General features: G+C 37.7%; 1 protein-coding gene across 2 annotated transcripts in view; it reads right to left on the reverse strand.

The window, feature by feature from the left end:
* TRPA1 (transient receptor potential cation channel subfamily A member 1) overlaps positions 1-20,553 on the reverse strand; it is a 69,881-nt gene that overhangs the window by 12,978 nt on the left and 36,350 nt on the right. For both annotated transcript variants that reach the window (XM_005309284.4, XM_042845041.2), the window contains 11 exons: positions 19,803-19,972; positions 19,551-19,715; positions 18,734-18,848; positions 17,153-17,319; positions 13,184-13,277; positions 12,745-12,804; positions 6,810-6,908; positions 5,887-5,957; positions 5,134-5,281; positions 2,658-2,747; positions 2,259-2,428 (listed from right to left, as the gene is read on the reverse strand). In XM_005309284.4, the coding sequence (XP_005309341.3) occupies positions 2,259-2,428; positions 2,658-2,747; positions 5,134-5,281; positions 5,887-5,957; positions 6,810-6,908; positions 12,745-12,804; positions 13,184-13,277; positions 17,153-17,319; positions 18,734-18,848; positions 19,551-19,715; positions 19,803-19,972 (1,349 nt within the window). The remainder of the gene's footprint in view (positions 1-2,258; positions 2,429-2,657; positions 2,748-5,133; positions 5,282-5,886; positions 5,958-6,809; positions 6,909-12,744; positions 12,805-13,183; positions 13,278-17,152; positions 17,320-18,733; positions 18,849-19,550; positions 19,716-19,802; positions 19,973-20,553) is intronic.

Raw genomic sequence — 20,553 nt, forward strand, 5'->3', positions numbered from 1 at the left:
AGTGGGAGGGGCAGGGGCGGGGCTAGGGCGGGGCTCCTCCCGTCCTCTTTTTTTCTTGCTGAAATATGGTAACCCTACCTAAAAGGGCCATACCAGATGGAAAAATCCCAGCTTTGTGTTTCTCCAATGATATATTATGCGTTAGTTCAGAGGAGCAGTTTTGGGAATAGTGGACCTAATCTTTTTCTGTTTTACATTGTGTATATCAGGAGTAACTCCATTGAAGGCAAAGGAGTCATACTGGTGTAAAATGATGTAACTGAGAAAAGAGTCAATCCTATTGTATTAGGCAACTGATGTAAATGGTACCTAAAAGTTTCTGCTGGTATACAAAATCAAAAGTGCTTTGGGGAGAGGAAGCATTTCACCAGGGAGAAGAAGGATGGTTGAGCAGTTATGGTACCAGCCTTAGACTTAAACTTAGGAGACCCTGGTTCAAGTCCCTGCTTTACCACAGACTTTTTGTATGATTCTGGGCCAGCTATTTAGGCCTGGTCCATAATTAAAAATTAGATTGATCTAGCTATGTTGCTCAGTGCTGTGAAAAATTTTGTAAGCTGTGCAGGATAGTTAGATTGAGTTAACCCCTGTGTAGATGCAGCTAAGTTGACAGAAGAATTCTTCTGTCTACCTGGCTACTGCTTCTCAAAGAGCTGGACTAACTACATAGATGGGAAAAAAAACCCTTCTGTTGATGTAGGAAGCATCTATGCTATGGTGCTGCAGTGCCATAGTTGTGTTGCTGCAGCAGCTGTAGTGTAGACCCTTAGAGTATGTCTACACTTCAAACTAAAGGTATCAATTCCAGTTGGAGGCAATATACCTGCATTAGCTCTTATTGAGCTAGCATGCTAAAAATAGAGTGTAGCTGCAGCAATAGGAGGGCTAGTTGCCCTGAGTACATGGGTTATGTACTTAGGGCTGCTAGTCCTTTCCACCACTATAGTTATGTTTTATTTTTAACATGCTAACTTGATCAGTGCTAACCCAGGTACATCTTCTCAAGCTTGAATTTGTACCGCCAGCTCAAAGTGTAGAGGTATCCTAAGGGGGTACACTGCACACCCAGGCTCTGACTCAGGTTGGAGCCCAAGCTCCCCTTCCGTCCACAAACAAATCATTCTGATTTGGGTCAGCAAGCACTCAGGACCAGGCTCCTAGGATCTTGGTTGGGGGGCATGGGTCAGAGCCCAAGTCCCCCTGTGACTCAGGTCCCCAAGCTCTGTCATTTTGCAGTGTGGACAGAGCTCAAGCTGTAGACCTGAGTCAGAAGGTCTGCACAGAGCAGTATGGTCATGTTAGCACAGCTGAGAGACCCAGGTTGAGCAATTGTAAACCCAGGTTTACAATGCAGTGTAGATGTTCAAACACAGACTTGGAAACACCGAGTTTTCACAAGCCAATGTCCCACAGACCCAGGTTTACAAAGCAGTGTAGACATACCCTTAATAGCTCCGTGTCTTGGGTTCCCAATTTGTTAAATAGATATAACTTCTTCCATAGCTCACAGGGGTGTTGTGAGGATAACTATTCTACAGATTATTAGGTGTCCCGACACTATGGTAATGGGGACCATATAAGTACTTGATAGACAATCAGTCAGCCATGGAAAAATCTTACCCACCCCAGCTCCCTGTTAAAATAGGAGGGTGGGGGGAAAAAAATCATTTACTCCATAAAATGATACTACACAGCTGCTCTGGAGTAAAAAAACAAAACAAAACAAAACAAAACACCTTTTCCTCAGGTGAGGAGCAGTCTCAATAGCTAAAAACTAAAGGGCAGGCTGCCGTAGGCTAGTGAAGGCTGCTTTCTTCTGGATATAACCCAAAACAAGAAACATTTCCTTTTATTAGGAGTAACTAATCTTTCTCTTCAGAATTTTTTTCTCTTATGATTTTTCAAATGATAGCAAAAAAAATCCTGCTTTCTGAAGCTGAAAGGATATAAGACATAACATTTTAAAAAATTTGTATTCAGGCCACTAAAAAAAACTAAAGATCCTTTCTTTTCTTACAAAGTGATATGGAGAGTGTTAATCACATTATCTATTATTTCTTCAATTGGTGTTATGTACTTTGGAGTTTTCATTATGAAAAACAATGAATCACAATTCAAAATTCCTTAGGGAAAACAGAAACAGAGTAAAGGCCTAATCCATACATGTGTTATAATTTTACACATGGAATTATTCCTACCGAATTAATGTTTGTAATGTATTGTATTAAGTGTTTGGAGAATCAGGACCTAAATTTTACCTTTGAAGATAAAGCAAGAAGTTCATCCAAGATAAATATACAGAAATTGCTCCACATTCCCACTGCAGGCGAACTGGGATATTAACAAATAAGGAAGACACAAAAATTATGCTTGAAGTATAAATTGTCCAGTCTAATAGATTAGAATAATCCAACAGGTACTTCAATTTCTAGAATTTGAAAGAGAGAAAAAATTAGCATACTGACAAGTATGAAACCATTAAAAATAATACATTATATATTATTTTTCTGTCCTCTTAAGTTTTATTGTATCTTGAGTATAACCCTAAGTTAGGATTTTCCTTATAATAAAAGAAAAATCCAGCAGTGTTTTTAATATCAAACAAATTATTTAGACAAATTGAGTATGATAAATTATATATATATATATATATATACCTGTTGAAAGAGCTGAAATATCTCTTTGCAGATTCCAAATAAACTCATGGTAAAAACTAAACACATACATACTCTTATGAAGTATGAATCCTGAAACAGAAACCAGAAAGGACAACAAAATGGTAAATATAATAGAAACTTTGGCTGAAGTTCTAATTAGGACTCTCACGTTGCATTGACAAGTCTGCTAACTCTTCACAGAACAAAAAAGAATATCATTAAAATAGTAATAAAAATGTTCTAACAACATTTATGGTGAAATCCACTCCATCTGCATTGAGTTCAGACAATGAGGCTCTATACTGATAATGAAGCACTATACTGGAGGGGTTGTAGAGGTGAAATCCAGCCCTACAACTCAGAGTCAGTGACCAGGACTCGTGTGCAGCCCCCCGTAGAGCTGCTATTCAAACCTCTGAGCTGAAATGGTAGCCACTGCCCATCTATACCACTTGCACAGAGTGTTGGGGCCACTGGATGTGTGTAATCACTGAACCTGTGGCCCATCATCTCTGCACTATTATGATCTCCCATGCTGGCCAGTATTCAGGGCTAGCAAAAGGATCCTTTCCATGGTACTTAAAGGGTGTGCAGGCACCCCTAACTGGCTACTCTCCCTTGATGTCTCCCAATGCAGCCACTATGAAGAACCTTAGTGACATGGAGTGCCTCACACTCACCCCCACACCACTGGTGAATTTCATAATCACTAAATAAATTCAGACTGCGTCTTAGTCATATCTTTTCTCAGACACATTCACATGCCAGCAGCAGAGCTGCTCTCACTTCCTTGCCAGTGTATCAACAATTACCTGACAGGAACAAATGAGTTTTAAATCTACACCATGGGCCAAATTCTGCCTCACATACACCGTGCTGCCTCAAGTACTTGGCTTACATCTGGTCATATCTTGACTTCAGAGTTGCAGCATGGTTTTAAGCAAGGGCAAAACTTGGCCACGTATTCCAGCAACTTCCACAAGATGCATAAGCCTTGGCTGCAAAGTCACACACAGAGCTACTGTATGTCTTGTTTCTGGATGTTTTTGTCACTGATCTTGCCAGCAAACTGCATGTTGTGGATTTTCCTCCTAGGCACATTTAATCATTTATAATTATATTAACCATGTGTATATAACTGATACTCTGAAATTAACATTATTTTCAATGTTTTGGGCTTTTTGTGGGGAGGAGATATTGCAATATAATTTAGATTTCCTCTCCCCTTTTTTTCTGTTCCGTGAGTTGATTTATATTTACCTTAATATTCATTTTGGAACCATGACATCACAAAATAAAACAAACATGCAGTATTTTAAAATCATTGTTTGAGTGTTCTTGGAAACCTGAAAAGGAAAAGAATCAATACCACCACCACGCCAAACATTAAAGTTGCATATATTTGATATTATTATTGTAACCTTCAACTCTATCTTTTAGTTTTCAGGTTCTTATCTCACTGCAGTATATCAACATCTATCCTTCTCTTTAGTTTCCTCTGCCCATTAGCTTGTTGCTTTTCATTTGTGTGTAAAGCACAATGCTGACTGAGGATGCTGTATAAATAATGAATTCCCAGCTATCTATAGCAACAGAATATTGAGGATACCGAGTTAAGCATTCAAAAGTAAGCAGATGACAAAGTTAAGGCTGCGTACACAACCTTTACAATGGGTTTTGATTAAGTCTTGTTATGCAACAGCATTCTATTTCCCAAGTAGGGTATCATACATATTGTTGCACAGCAGCCCTTCTTCAACACTTTTACAATTTACAAAGTGCCCTTGAAATATACGCAGGAGGATTTCTTTAACCCCTTACACGATGAACACAGGCTGAGGTAATGGCTTAGCAGTATTCCTATACTACATTTTTCACTATAGCTACAGCTAAGTTAGCCATGCACAGTACAACCCTTCTTAGCTGAATATTTTTTGAGCTTAGTGCAAAATGTACTGTGCTTGTGTGGCCTGTGAATGTCAAAGTCACAAAACATGGCCAAGTAAAACCCAATGTTCACCGGAATACTCAAAAGCACTTCTCTTTCATCATGAATATATCCATGCCAGATTTCAAACTTGCAACTTTGGACATCACCCATTTTGCTGCTTTTTATTTTTAAGAAAAAGGGAGAAAGCGTATTGTTTTCAGTCACTTCATACTAAAAAACAGCTTAATCCATTTTGTTCACACTCTGCCTTAAGACTGAGATGGAAACTGAAAAAAAAATGTGCCCAAAAGGTAAAATTTTCAGAAAGTAAGTATAAATAGGGAAAAATACAGTGGAATTCAAACTACAGGAGTTACCACTTCCAATTCCAGGACAATTGCAGAATGAGAATAGATTGTTTGCATGTATATGTTTTATAATTATATGCCTTATTGTTGCAAAGTGACTAATAATTCTAGAAAACCATTTCAATTATCATATCATCTTGTTTTTAAATGATATATTGTAACTAATTAAAAATAGTACCTCATAGTCTAATGGTCCTGTTTGATGGGTTTCTGTTGCATTGGAAGATATTCCTGGTCGTATGCGGGTGATCAGAAGAGTCAGAGGAATGAGACCAAGAGAATACACACCGAGGTTCATAATATGTGCTCGGAACCCATAGGCCATCCTGGAAGATGAAAAATGAAAAAAGGTTATATTTGGAAGGTTGTATTTCCAATGGTCCTTTTGTGATAATGGAGAAATGCACATTAAGGTTGCAATCATGCAAATACAACTGTATAAATATTCTTAGTGACTGGCCTTGCCCCGGGAGTTCAAGGTGAACAAAGGCTTAATGGCTGTCTTTAGGGTCTCTGGGCCAAACTCTGCTCTTGTTTCCTTTGAAGTTAATGAAGTGACACCAGATTTTCTATGATGGAAATGAAAATAAAACTTGTGCCAATATAGATTGGGGTGAGTTTCTGCCTCTTGTAAGTTCAAAAGAATCTGCAAGAATCTTTGCTGACATTCAAGCAACCTTTTTATTTTATCTGCTAATGGTTGAGATATTTAAATATTCTTATCAGGGTGACTGGATGGGAGTGAAACTGACTTAAATTCTACAGTTAAAATTATCTTTCTTTGTAACAAATCTTTTCCATAGGACATATAAACATTTTTATAGTAATGTGTTTCTTTGTATATTCCATTTTATTGAAAACCTGATTAAGAGATTAAAAAACACAATTTACTCTAAAATCTGTTTTAGAGGTCCAATTAACAGATACATACCACTTCATGAGCAAATATTCTTTACATACAGGATGATTGAGAAGCTCCATGCGATTATGACGTACCATAGCCTACAAAATGTGTAAGCAAATGTATCAAACATACAGTATATCCACTTCAGTTGAGTGACCCAGCTACAAACCAATTGTTTAGACTACCTATTTCAGTACACTAGAACCCCCTTTATTTGAGCCTCCATTATCTGGCTCTCCGTATCAACCAAACCACCAACTGCCAGGGGCTGACAGCAGGGAGTCCCACTGCCCATTCTCCAGTTTATCCGGATTTTTATTATCCCATTTGGCTCAGGTCCCAGATAGATCAGATAATCAGGATCCCACTGTACTTTACATGAATTCTAGCCTATTGAAAGGTACAGTACATTTGAAGTGATCTTATTTATCTAATTTTATTATGATTGAATTGGAAAGGACAGAATATTCTTTGAGGCTAATGTTGTGTGAGAACATTGGAATTTGTTTTAGATCAATAAAACATTTTGCAATCTGCATGTGAAGAAAGGAAATAGTGAATACATCATGACCACTTGTACCCTGGCCAGATCCCTCCCTTAGAAATGTTTTTTCTGCAATTCTGTTTACATTTCAGGATGTGGTCGCAAGTGATGAAGGATGAGTTTGCTTAGATATATGCACATCCACACACACTGTACCCTTTCAAAATATCTGAAGTGTATAAATAAGTTCATAACTTCTATCTATATCTAATAACTGGTTAAAATATTTATTATATCAACTATAAGAACTTCAGATGGCAAATTAATGCCCAAATTTCAACCCAATGTGCTTTAAAACTGCTGAGTTACAACCCCTGGAAAAGAGGGTTTACAATGAAAAAAAATTTACCTTTAGCTCCAGCAATACCAATGTACAATATTTTGATAGTTAAAAAACAGAACTTACATTTAGAGTGGTAAGCGGTTCATAGACAATTTCTTCATCTGCCTTTACTTTTTTGTTAAGTATTAGTGGACACTGAAGATACCTGAAGTTATATTCAATCTGTACAGTAAATACATATATTAGTGTGTGTTTATGACAATATTGATGTAGCAGTTCAGTCTTGGTGCATCAGAGCAAACAAAACAAAAAACAATTAAATATTCTTCAGAAAAAATATGACTGTTGTGGCAGAATAACTATCAACATGGACACTCTGTACTTATCAATCACTCAGTAAAACTATGCAATCTATATAACCAGCTATGATTATTATGGATTTTCATCACTATCAGTAAAATAAATGGGATCTTAAAATACTCTAAAAGAGTATTTCCCCTAAAATATTATAATTTTAAATAATTGTTCTAGATTTTTTTTAAATATTTTAGCATCAGCTACAAGGTAAACGTTATATAGGTAATATAAGAAAGAAACCACATAGTATTATATTAATTTTCCAAACAATCTGTTAATGTTGTGGACACAATCCAATGTGAAAATCTACTTGAGATGTTTTAATATAAATCCCAAATTAGTGCAATTGTAAAAGCAACTAAGACTTAAAAATATATCCTGCTTCCTTGGATATCTGTAAGGTGACTGTTTTAGATTTTGGAAGTGATAAGATGATGTGCCAATTTACATACAGAAGCCATATTCAGGTTTGGAATAAGCACATCCTGGTTAAAAAGACAACCTGGTTTAGAGGGGACGTGAAGGCAGTTATAAAAATTAATATCTAACAAATGGAAGAAAGGGGAAATTGATAGTAATGAATATTAATCAGATGTTATGAATTGTAGAAAATTGATATGGGAAGCTGAGGGACATAAGAAGAAAGCTATGGCCAGCAGAATGAAAGACAATAAGGAGTTTTTAAAATATACTAGGAACAAAAAGAATCCTGACAATTGCATTGGTCCATTACAAGATGGAAATGGTAGAATTATCAATAACAACAGAGAAAAGGCAGAAGTGTTCAATAAATATTTCTGTTCTGCCTTTGAGGGAAAAACAGATGATATAGTCTCATAATATGGTGATGATAACACTTCTTCCATTCCACTAGTATCACTAAAGGATGTTAAACAGCAGCTATTAAGGTTAGACATTTTAAAATCAGCAGGTCCAGATAACTTGCATCCAAGACATTTAAAAGAGTTAGCTGAGGAGCTCACTGGACCATTAATACTGATTTTCAATCAGTCTTGGAGCTCTGGAAAAGTTCCTAAAGACTGGAAGAAAGCTAATGCTGTTGTGCCAATATTTAGAAAGGATAAACGGGATGACCTTGTTAATTATAGGTCTTACATCAATCCCAAGCAAGATAATGGAGTGGCTGATATGGGACCCAAGTAATAAAGAATTAAAGGAGGGTACAGTAATTAATGCATATCAACATGGGTTTATGGAAAATAGATCCTATCAAACTAACTTGATATATTTTTTTGATGAGATTACAAGTTTGGTTGATAAAGGTAATATTGTTGACGTAATCTATTTACTTTAGCCTTCTCTAAGGCATTGCACTTGGTATCATATGGCATGCTGATTAAAAACTAGAATGATATAAAATTAATATGGTATACCTTAAATGGATGAAAAACTGGCTAACTGCTATATCTCAAAATGTTACTGTAAATGGGGAATCATCATAAAGCGGGTGTTTTTCCAGTGGTGTCCTGGAGGGATCAGTTCTTGGCCCTACGCTATTAACCATTTTTTTTATCAATGATCTTGAAGAAAACATAAAATCATCACTGATATAGTATGCCGGTGACACAAAAATTGAGGGAGTGATAAATAATGAAGAGGACAGGTCACTGATTCAGAGTGATCTGGGTACCTTGGTAAAAGGAGTGCAAGCAAACAATATGTTTTAATATGGCTAAATAGAAATATATACATATCGGAACAAAGAATGGAAGCCATGCTTATAGGATGGAGGGGTCTATCCTAGGAAACAGTGATTCTGAAAAAGATTTGGGGGTCATGGTGGATAATCAGCTGAACATAAGCTCTCTGTGGCCAAAAGAGCTAATGGATCCGAGGATGCATAAACAGAGGGATCTCAAGTAATAGTAGAGAGATTATTTTAACTTTGTATTTGGCACTGGTGCGACTGCTGCTGGAATACTGTGTCCAGTTGTGGTGCCCACAATTCAAGAAAGATGTTGATAAATTGGAGAGGGTTTCATGAAGAGCCACAGAATGATTAAAGGATTAGAAAACATGCCTTATAGCGAGACTCAAAGAGCTCAATCTATTGAGTTCAAAAGAGAAGTTTAGGGGGTGACTTGCTTAGTCTATAAGTAGCTACATGGGGAACAAATATTTGATAATGGACTCATCAATCTAGCAGAAAAAGGTTCAACATGATCCAAAGACTGGAAGTAGCAGCTAGACAAATTCAGATTGGAAATATGGTGTAATTTTTAACAGTGAGAGTAATTAACCATGGGAACAATTTACCAAGGGTCATGATGGATTTTCCATCACTGACAATTTTAAAATCAAGACAGGATGTTCTTCTAAAAGATCTGTTCTAGGAATTATTTTGAGGAAGTTCTGTGGCCTGTATTATACAGGAGGTCACACTAGATGATCATAATGGTCCCTTCAGGCCTTGGAGTCTATATGTAAATCTATGAACACTGAAGATAGCTGCACCACTTAAACCAGGTGTGTGTTTGACTCAGAAAATGAGTCAACGATGTACTCATCGTTAAGAAAATAGGGTATATTCTGGAAAATTTATAACCTTTGATTCCAGATTCATTTCAAGAGGTATTTTAGCAGAGTTGAAGACCTATAAATTGCTAAAGTTTAAATTATAGTTATAACAATTTCTAAACATGAAAATTACAGCAACTGACCTTCAAAACAGGACAAAGAGCAAAATAAGACAACATACCTGGAAGCATGTATTTACGTTATGTGTATGTTATCTATCTGTGTGTGTGTATATATATATACACACACACACACACACACACACGCACGCAAAATTATATACACCTACTGAACTGCTAAGCCAATTGTGAATGTGTCCATTTCAATCTCAACTACTATAAACAAAAATGATCAAGGGTATAGAACATCTTCCATACAAGGAGAGACTTAAAAGATTAAGCTATTTAGCTTAAAAAAAAAGAAATGACTAAGGGGGATCTGATAGAGGTCTATAAAATCATGAATGGTGTGGAAAAAGTGAATAGAGAAGTGTTATTCACCCATTACCCAATACAAAAACGAGGAGGCATCAAATGAACTTAATAAACCTCAGGCTTAATACAAACAAGAGGAAATATTTTTTCACACAATGCACAACTAACCTGTGGAACTCATTGCCATGGGATGTTGTGATGGCCAAAAGCATACTATGTTCAAAAAAGAACTGGATGAGTTCATGAAGGATAGGAATGCAACCCCATGCTTGGGGCAACTCTAAACCTCTGACTACCAGAAGCTGAGAAAAGAAGACTGGATGGATCACTCCATAATCACTCTATTCTGTCCACTCCCCCTGAAGCTTTGGCATGGTCAGAGACAACTACTAAGCAGATGGATCATAGTCTGACTTGGTATGGCAGCTATTATGTTCTTATGTTTTAATTTCATGCAGAAGGTGGAAAGGGGATACCAGGGGCATCCCTTGGAACAAGATATTTCTTCCCTTGTAAATATAAAAAGGTGACAGCATCAATTGCATACATATTTCACCAACTGGTCCATATACTGAATAGATTACTTTGCTATCAGATTTGAAAGGGCCTTCAGTTCAAGGAACTACATAATATGAAGACTATAGCCTTTTGTGGGTTCCTGATTAAATAGAATGGCTTTAGCAGTGCTCTCCTCCAAAAAGCAAAGTGTGAAGCTGTCTCTTCCTCTTGTCTCCAGATAGATGTGTAGATTTTAAGGAGATTCTTCTATTGCCTTTAAATGGCAATTCTGATTTCATGAATCCTCTTTCTTTTTCTTCTTATCCCAGTTTGGCTCATGTTACTGAACCATCTGGGGAGGAACATGCATCAACACTTTAGGCATGACATCAGCACAACTTGTGCTGAAGTTGCTGGAGCCAAGGATGCTGACTGTACTGAAGCATGTTATGAAATTGTGTGATGACAGCTTCAAAGGTTAGAGAACAAACAGGGATGTTAAATATACACATCATGATTTTAGCACCAAAACCACCTAAGGTCTAACCATGAAACTCTTGAAGTGAATGAAAGTTGCCATTAAGTTTAATTGGAGGACATTGAATCAGTTTGGTAGGGGGAAGTACTGGGAAACTGCTTAAACCAGTTGATACACGTACACAGATTGACAGAGGTGAAGTCAAGTGATAACAAGTATTCACCAGGCTATTTAACATGTCTGGCTGTGGCTTAGATACTGGAGTACTAAGAAAGACCCTGAGGATTTGAATGATCAGAGTTCTCAAGGAGTTTGAAACAGACATCAAAAGCAGCCAAGGATCTGTGGTAACAAAAGATCACCACAGTGTAGCCTTAACCTGAGCTTTATAGGACACTCATTTTCAGTTGAGTTCTCCTAGAAAAGGATTTTTCAAAACCTACTGCTTTGAAGCCAAAGAGGGTCCTCCCAGCTTGTATTTACAATAGATGAAGGAACAATTTATGGCGTGGTAGTGTTTCTGTAAAGTCTGTTTCAGCAGACCTATAAAAGCAGGGAGTAAAAGGAACACCATTACAGGCTGCAATGAAAAAGGGACTGATAATGACGGCACTGCATCTTAAGATGATTGTCTGGATTGCTGGGGGAAGGAGTATACCTCTTTAAGAGGCAGAGAAGCACTAATGTTGGTGCAGCCGAAGAGCAGCTCAATGTGGGAACGCTGAATCATACTTCCAGGTGACCAGTCCAGAAGGGAGGGGAAAGTATATAGAGTAAGCCAGGTGGGAAAAACCCTCTCTCACCTGGACCAAGGCAAGGTGGGGGATTTTTTGTCTTCCTCACAGCAGGTAGGTAGGGTAGGGCATAGGTAGGGCAAACAGGAACAGGAGTTAGGCTTTGATGTCACAACTCATTATGTAAGCATGGGGCAGATGTCCTATGCAAGTACTCCATAGGAAAGGGATAGAGTGATTAGATAAATGGATTGGTAAAGGATTTAAAGGAGGTGTTTGTTAAACGAATGGAAATAGGGGGGTTCGGGGCTGCCATGACTAGAACAGCAGGGAGCTACCCTCCCCCCCCCCTTTAGAGCCCCCTTAACCCTAATTCGAGGGTTGGGGGATGGTAAGGACCCAGCAGCGGATTGGCTGGGAACCAGGATGGAAAAGGGGTAGGGCTAATGGAAGCCCCCTGGGTAGATATTGAAATGACCATGGATTTACCTGCACTGTACACTTTTATCTGTCAGGTACTACCAGACAGTTGCAGTCTAATTAAACCATATCCAGTGTCTCTTATCCTCCTTCTGGTATAGCCAGACAATTAGAGGCAGTTGGTACCACTGAATTTACTAGGTAAATTCATGCTACCAACTGATGAGGTGATTTAAATTATTTATTCTAAACTAAAGGGATTCTTGCCAATCACCTACCGGGAGCACAGACCCACGAGTTTACTCAGCTTACCTTTGGTGAATTTCAGTTGCACAATGATCCAGATATAAACTATCTAAAACATGTTAAAAAGGGATTAAACTTTACAGAGTAAGCAAGTTTAAGCAGATATAAACTACACTGATGATTTGCTAAGGTTCAGAAAGTGCCAAGTTCACTCAATTTACTACAATCCAAATTTTTAGCAAATGATTTATCACTACTAATATATTGCAGGTACATTATGACATATCTTACTGTAAGAAGAGTTTTAATAATTAAAAGGTACTAGTTTTAATTACTTTTTTTCTTCCACTTACATAGAAGTCTCGACTTGTCTTTTCCTCTGAAGACTCAATCATACAGTTGTCCAAAACCAACTTTCAGCGTGTAAAGAAAAATAATTAATTTGCATAAATTAATGATCATGATTGCTGAAAATTAGGACTGTTCAGAAAAAAAGGAAGATTTCCATACTTTAGAAAAAAAAGTTTCCACGGTCTTCAACAATACAGCAGCCCTTCTAACAAAAATAATTATTCAATCCACATTTACAGCATACATAGTGATGTGCACAACCTATATTTGTACATATATGTTAACAAATGGGAAATTTTACCTTGTTTACCTGGGTATATGACAATATGCACTTGCACATGCCAAATCTTTATAAATACTCACACTTGCAGATTTACTTGCAAATTTCACAGAATTTTTAGAATGAGGTAAATTCTTAATGTGTAGACTAAACAATCTTACCTTTAAAGATTCAGGAACATATTCAACCATTTCCAACAAAGGACACTTATTGGCAGTAGAAGAGTGAGAAAATGTTGTCACAGCTTCTTCCCATCTGCAAGAATAAGTTGAAATAGTGGAGAATTAATTCTATGCTTCTCGGCAAAGGATAAGAAGTTAAACTTCAACTTTATAATGAAAGAAAAATGGATTATGTTATTTTGAAATCTAATTATTTTTAGACCAGATGAGCTGTTATTTCAGAAATTATTCTGCAAATTACAATGTGTAACGAATTTATATGCCATGAAGTGAAAATCAGCTGTTGAAGCCATAATTGAATAATATCCCTATATGTTTCCCTAAGAATGATTCATGTTTAATCCTGTTTTCAGATAAGCAGTGATGTTTTGCAAATCACAGGATATACCGAGCTCTTCTTAAAACCTTGGACTCATTATGAACCCTAAACTGATACTGGAAGTCTATATCTTGGGCTCACGAAATTCTGAAGGTAATAAAAAAATACTGCCACTCTTAGCATGAGTGGTGATCACTCATGGTACAATTCCGCCACTCCTGAAATGGACCCAACAGGTTTAGCAAACTGATGGCATATATAACATGTCCCATCTAAACTTCAACAAACTCTCATAAGAACATAAGAATGAACATAAGAACAGTCATACTGGGTCAGACCAAAGGTCCATCTAGCCCAGTATCCTGTCTTTTGACAGTGGCCAATGCCAGATGCCACAAAGGGAATGAATGGAACAGGTAATAATTAAGAGATCCATCTCCTATTGCCCATTCCCAGCTTCTGGCAAACAGGTTAGGGACACCATCCCTGCCCATTCTGGCTAATAGCTATTGATGGACCTATCCTCCATGAACTTATCTAGTTCTCTTTTGAACCCTGTTGTAATCTTGGCCTTCACAATATTCTCTGGCAAGGAGTTCCACGGGTTGACTGTGCATTGTCTGAAAAATACTTCCTTTTGTTTGTTTTAAACCTGCTGCCTATTGATTTTATTTGGTGTCCTCTAGTTCTTGTGTTAGGAGGAGTAAATAACACGTCCTTATTTACTTTCTCCACACCAGTCATGATTTTATAGACCTCAATCATATCGGCCTTAGTCGTCTTTTTTCCAAGTTGAAAAGTCCCAGACTTACTAATCTCTCCTCATATGGAAGCCGTTCCATACCCCTAATCATTTTTGTTGCCCTTTTCTGAACCTTTTCCAATTCCAATATATCTTTTTTGAGATGGGGCAACCACATCTGCATGCAGTATTGGAGCTAGTTAACAGCGGATTTTGTGAGGGAGTTCTCTGGATGAAGGAGGAGCATTTATGTGACCCTGGGGGTAAGATTGTTGTCTGTAGTGTGTGTGTTTGTGTTTGTGGTGTGCTTGCTGCTTTACTGAAATATACCATGTGGTCTGTTTATTTGGGGGACTGTGTTCTGAGCCTAGCCCATCAACCCTTAATCAGGGGGTTGAGCTACTCAGGAAGACCACGGCTTTAAAAAGCCAGCTCCTAAGCAACCTGAGGAGCTAGTGAACAGGAGTGGCTAATGGGAGTTTTGCAAGGGAGTTTAGAGAGGGAGTGGGGACTAAATAAACTTAACATTCTTTAAACTTAAAGCCAAAAACACCCCATGTTGAGGAGACTGAAAGTCTCAGGGAAGGAGAACATCCAACTGGAGCAGAGGGAAATGATCCCATATTTGGGACCCTCCTTCCAGATGATGTCATGGTATCCTCTCATACTGAGGATACCTCTCCAGGGGTGGGAACTCCAGTTATTAGGAAGAGACAGGTAAAAGTTATGAGGGATTCGATCATTAGAAACATAAATAGCAGGGTTTGCGATGACCGGGAGAACCGCATGGTGATTTGCTTGCCTGGTACAATCTATCAATGGAGAGTCTCTATGTCCTAGTAAGGAGGAGAGGATGAAAGATGATAAAATATAGGTAGGATCTGATGAGAAATAGTCAAATGAAAAAGAGTATCATTCAACTATATTATGTAATGTCAGACAGCTAAAAAGTGAAAAGTTTTTAAAGTGCTTAAATACAAATGCTAGAAATCTAAATAATAAGATGGGTGAACTAGAGTGCCTTGTATTAAATGAGGATATTGATATAACTGGCATCACAGAAACTTGGTGGAATGAGGATAATCAATGGCACACAGTAATACCAGGGTACAAAATATATCAGAAGGACAGAATAGCTCATGCTGGTGAAGGAATGGCACTATATGTGAAAAAAAAGCGTAGAATCAAATGAAGTCAAAATCTTAAATGAACCAAACGGTACCATAGAATTTCTATAGATAGTAATTCCATGCTCTAATAATAAGAATATAGAAGTAGGGATATATTACAGACCACCTGACCAGGATGGTGATAGTGACTGTGAAATGCTCAGGAAGATTAGAGAGGCTATAAAAATAAAAAACCTCAATAATAATGGGGGATTTCAACTATCCCCGTATTGACTGGGTACAATGTCACCTCAGGATAGGATGCAGAAATAAAGTTTCTTGACAGCTTAAATGATTGCATCTTAGAGCAGCTAGTCCTGGAACCCACATTAGACAATTCTTGAATGGCATTCAGAGGTTTAGGGACACCCAGGAGTTGTGTCCCTGACCATCTTGGCTAATAGCCACTGATGGACCTGTCCTCCATGAATTTATCTAATTCTGTTTTGAACCCAGTTATACTTTTGGCCTTCACAACATCCCTGGCAACTAGTTCCACAGGTTGACTGTGCATTTTGTGAAGAAGCATGTCCTTATGTTTGTTTTAAACCTGTTGCCTATTGATTTCATTGGGTGATCCTTGGTTTGCATGTTATGTGAAGGGGGAAAATTACACTTCCTTATTCACTTTCTCCACACCATTCATAATTTTCTAGAAATCTATCATATCCCCCCTTAGTTGTCTTTTTTGTTTAAGCCTTTGGTGAGGGACCTTCTCAAAGGCTTTCTGAAAGTCCAAGTACACTATATCCACTGAATTACCCTTGTCCACATGTTTGTTGACTCCCTCAAAAAATTCTAATAGATTGGTGAGAGATGATTTCCCTTTAGAAAAGCCATGTTGACTCTTTCCCAACAAACCTTTTTCATCTATGATCATTCTGTTCTTTACTATAATTTCAAACAATCTGCCTGGTACTAAGATTAGGTTTATTGGCCTGTAATTGCCAGGCTTGTCTCTGGAGTATTACATTAGCTATCCACCAGTCATCTGGTACAGAGGCTGATTTAAGTGATAAATTACATACCACAATTAGTAGTTCTGCAAGTTCATATCTGAGTTCCTTCAGAACTCTTGGATGAATACCATCTGGTCCTGGTGATTTGTCACTGTTTAATTTATCAATTTGATCCAAATCCTTCTCTAATGACACCCCAGACTGGGATAGTTCCTCGGATTTGTCACCAAAAAAGAATGGCTCAGGTGTGGGATTCTCCCTCACATCCTCTGCAGTGAAGATCAATGCAAAGAATTCATTTAGCTTCTCTGCAACAGCCTTTTCTTCCTTGAGTCTTCCCCATGTACTTAAACATTTGCAACAGTTTTACCCAGCAATTTTAAATTAAATCCCTGGAATTATGAGACTTGTGCTCAGGTTTTGATAAAAATTTTGCATCTTTGTACCATTACAGTACCATATTCTAGAGCAAGAAGTACTCATTCTCTTGGTTTCTTGCCATGTTTCTTGCAGTCCTTGAACAATTGCTCTGACATGCAGAGGATTTCCTTCCAATAGCTGATTGTTATTTATTTTACCATTTCCTCCCGATTCTCATTATACATATTATATCAGTATTAATTTTTTGAATATGGAAAATACATATCTGATCAACCGTGGTATATTGCATGCTCAGTACTTTAACTGCCAGTGAAAAAAGAGAAGAAAATGGACACTAAACACCTGAAACTATTAAAAAGTGTTGTATAGGCATCTCACCTTTTATTCAGAATGACAGCAGACACTACATCTTTACGCCTCTTGTGTATTGCTTCATGGAAAAAAGAGGCTGATGCTTTATTCAAGATTATTTTGGCACCACCATCAAGAAGCAGTCTCACCGCTTTCGCATGTCCTTCTTTTGCAGCAAGATGAAGAGCTGTGTTCTTTTCAGAAAGACAACATACCAAAACATTACTAGGAATCACTATGCTTAAAAGAAATGTACAACCCTTTCCCCCTCCCCTCCCACTCCTCAAGGGTAAGATTCTGCTCTCGATTCATAGAACCATAGGACTGTAAGGGACCTTGAGAGGTCATCTAAGCCAGTCCCCTGCACTAATGGCAAGACTAAGTATTATCTAGACCATCTGAATCACTTCAGTGGTGGTATAAAAGAACAGAATTTTGTCCCAAGTGCTTAATTATATATGCTTGTACCATTACAGAAAAAACAAACTGCATATAGGAAAGGGCAAAGCGTATACAAGGGATACTAATTATTAACGTCTCATAGTTTTGCAATTAATGAAAGCAAGATGTTAAAAATAAAACTGTCCTGTGTCAACAGATTCACAGAATCTATATTTGAGTGTCAGGAAGAGAAGAATCTGAAATTAGTTTCCACCAGTGTGGTACTACGCATAGGTCTGCAGGGAATTATTTGCAAGCAGCTCTCTGAGAGGAGGATTTTGCCCTCAGTGACTTGCATAAAACTGAGGTAAATGGTTGTGATTTTCAAAAGCACTAAAAGGCCTTAGAAGCACAAGCCCAATTGCAAGTTAGTGGGCAGGAAGACAAGTGCTTCTAGATCTCTTTGGCAGTCTTCTCTGAGCAATGTACAAAGAAGGACTACACAATGGCTTCTGATTAGCTTCTAGTGAAAGCTGAAGTGCTGTTTTTAATCTAGCAGGTCCTAAATGCTTTGAGCCCTGATTACTTAAAAGATTGTCTCTCTCCCATTTTGGTAAAACAACAGTTGCTTGATCTGAACATCCCCTGGTTTCTGAGAGGGGATTGTTGATGCATCATTTCCCACAAAAGGTCTTCAGCTCTGGAACTGGATTCCTCTCCTGGCCAAAAGATCTTGGTTTTGACAAACTTCAGAACAAGCTGCAAGCATAGCTACTAGGCTTTTCCAGGGGGAATAGACTGAGAAGTTTGAAGAGGTTTGTTGATGAGTCATTATTTATGGTGGGTTTCCTTTCATTGTTATGAGCTCTTCATATTGTGAGTTTATTATGTTATTATATACTGTTGCACTGTTATGTGGGTCATGTGGTATAGTTAGTAAAGTCTAAAGTGCTTTGTACTTTACATTTTGTGTTAATGATGTTGATCTTCTGTTTGTACAGCTCCTAGAACTTGGATGGGCATTTCACTAATTATAAATAAACCTAAACAATATATGTTAACAAGAACAAAATAGTAAGAGTTTTATAACTGCCAGAATAAATATATTATCATAAACACAGTCTCTCATAATCTTCAACAGTGAAACAAGTTTGCTAACAGGGATTACATATTTGATTGCAATGAGACAACAGAGTGGAAACAAACAAAAATTATACATATACGTACCCCGTCTTCATCCACTCTGTCTGTAGATTTCACATTAGTGTCCAAAATGATTTGCATTGTGCGAGTGTATCCTCCGAAGGCAGCATGATGTAGGGCTGTCCAGCCTTTATAATCACTTTTGAAACAGTAGATATGATGTTATTCACATATTCTTACAAGTATAACCTACAACCTTGAGCTCATGGGCCTGATTCTCCTCTCCCTCACAATAGTTTCCCCACTGTTGTTCTCCATCAATGTCAATGTCTTTTTGCTGAGTAAAGTACAATAGTCTCCTACTAGTACTAAACTCAGCCATGTAAGGGTAATCTCAACTGTGTAGAAGTAATTGGGTCTCATAAAGGCAGTTATGTGATCTTGTGGGATCTTGCCTGTTTCACGGGATTCGCCTCTGAAATAAGTGAGAAACTTACCAGACCCTGGTATTATCACATAACAGCTGATGTTGCATACAACACTGTAGTACTGTTGAATTGTACATTTAAGGCAACCGACAAGCATTAAAAGCACACAATTTTATTTATATTAACATTATTTCATGTTAATATTGTGACATCCTATGTGTTAGTGAATTGTCCCGGACTAATAACACATTATATGAAAAGCCCCCTGAATCATGTTCATTGTAGAATATTCTTAATGACTTAAACAAAAGTGTTATATACAATGTTAGTGTACATGTGATAATTCATACCTTAGCTTTAATGCAAACTTGTGTGGACAATCCAGCACAACTTTAGAGATGAGTACAAAATGTCAGTAATAAAGTAACTCAGTAACACTAATTATTTTAAAGAAAGGAAACCCATACACTTACCACAGGAAGAGGGCACCCTTCTTCAGTAGAAATTGCACAACCTTTTCATGACCATTTTGGGCTGCCAAGTGAAGGGGAGTCATTCCCTTCTTATCACCTTCATTCAAAAGTCTTGTGTCATTCATGCCTCTGAGAAGTCGCTGACAGGTGTTGATGCGCCCATAGCTTTAAAAGATTAATGTACAGGATAATACTGAGAAAATCTGAATGTATAAAATGGCATTGATACATTGTATAGACTGCACCACTTACCTGGCTGCAAAATGCAAGGGAGACTTCTTGTCTCTATTTTTAGAATAGACAGAAACATTCAAGTCGAGCAAGCTATTTACAGAGAAGGGCACTCCTTGTCTGCACGCATAATGTAGTGGAGTGCACCCCTCGTCATCTTCTTCCACTACAAGATCTTTAATATGTTTCATCTGTTGGCAAAAATAAATGGCTGTATACATATTACCAATGCAACTGTGGGTCCTAGTTAGTTAGCAGTAATTTTTGAAGCTACATTTAAAAATACATTTTTATGGAACTTTAAGAAAGGTAAAATTAAAAACAAAAGCAACAAAAACAAGAGAGCCTTTTACAAATATGTACGCTGATTGATGGTTTTCAGTGAATTTACACTTCACAAGAAGAACTCAGCAACTTGCAGTATTGGGCCCTCAAGCTCTCTATTTATCCACAGAACAGGTACAATACAGGAAGTACAAGATTCTCTTACTCTGCCACACCATGCACCTCAACCACATCAGGGAGGAAAATGAAGGCATGTCAGCCTACATGCCTGCTGAATATTTGGTCTCTCTGTGGGGCTATTCAGAAGGTGGCCAGTGAGGATGGCGGTAATTTTACAGTGTGGACACCTGCAAAGCCATCAGAAGGTGAAAAAATTTGGTCACAAATTACCTGAGGCTAAATTTGCCCACAGTAGTAGAGAGAGGCAGAAACTGAACTCTTGTGCAAGTGGGAGCAGCTGCACTACAGCAGAGATTCAATCTCAGGG

Source organism: Chrysemys picta, chromosome 2, assembly GCF_011386835.1.
Source record: "Chrysemys picta bellii isolate R12L10 chromosome 2, ASM1138683v2, whole genome shotgun sequence".
NCBI classification, from domain to species: Eukaryota; Metazoa; Chordata; order Testudines; family Emydidae; genus Chrysemys; species Chrysemys picta.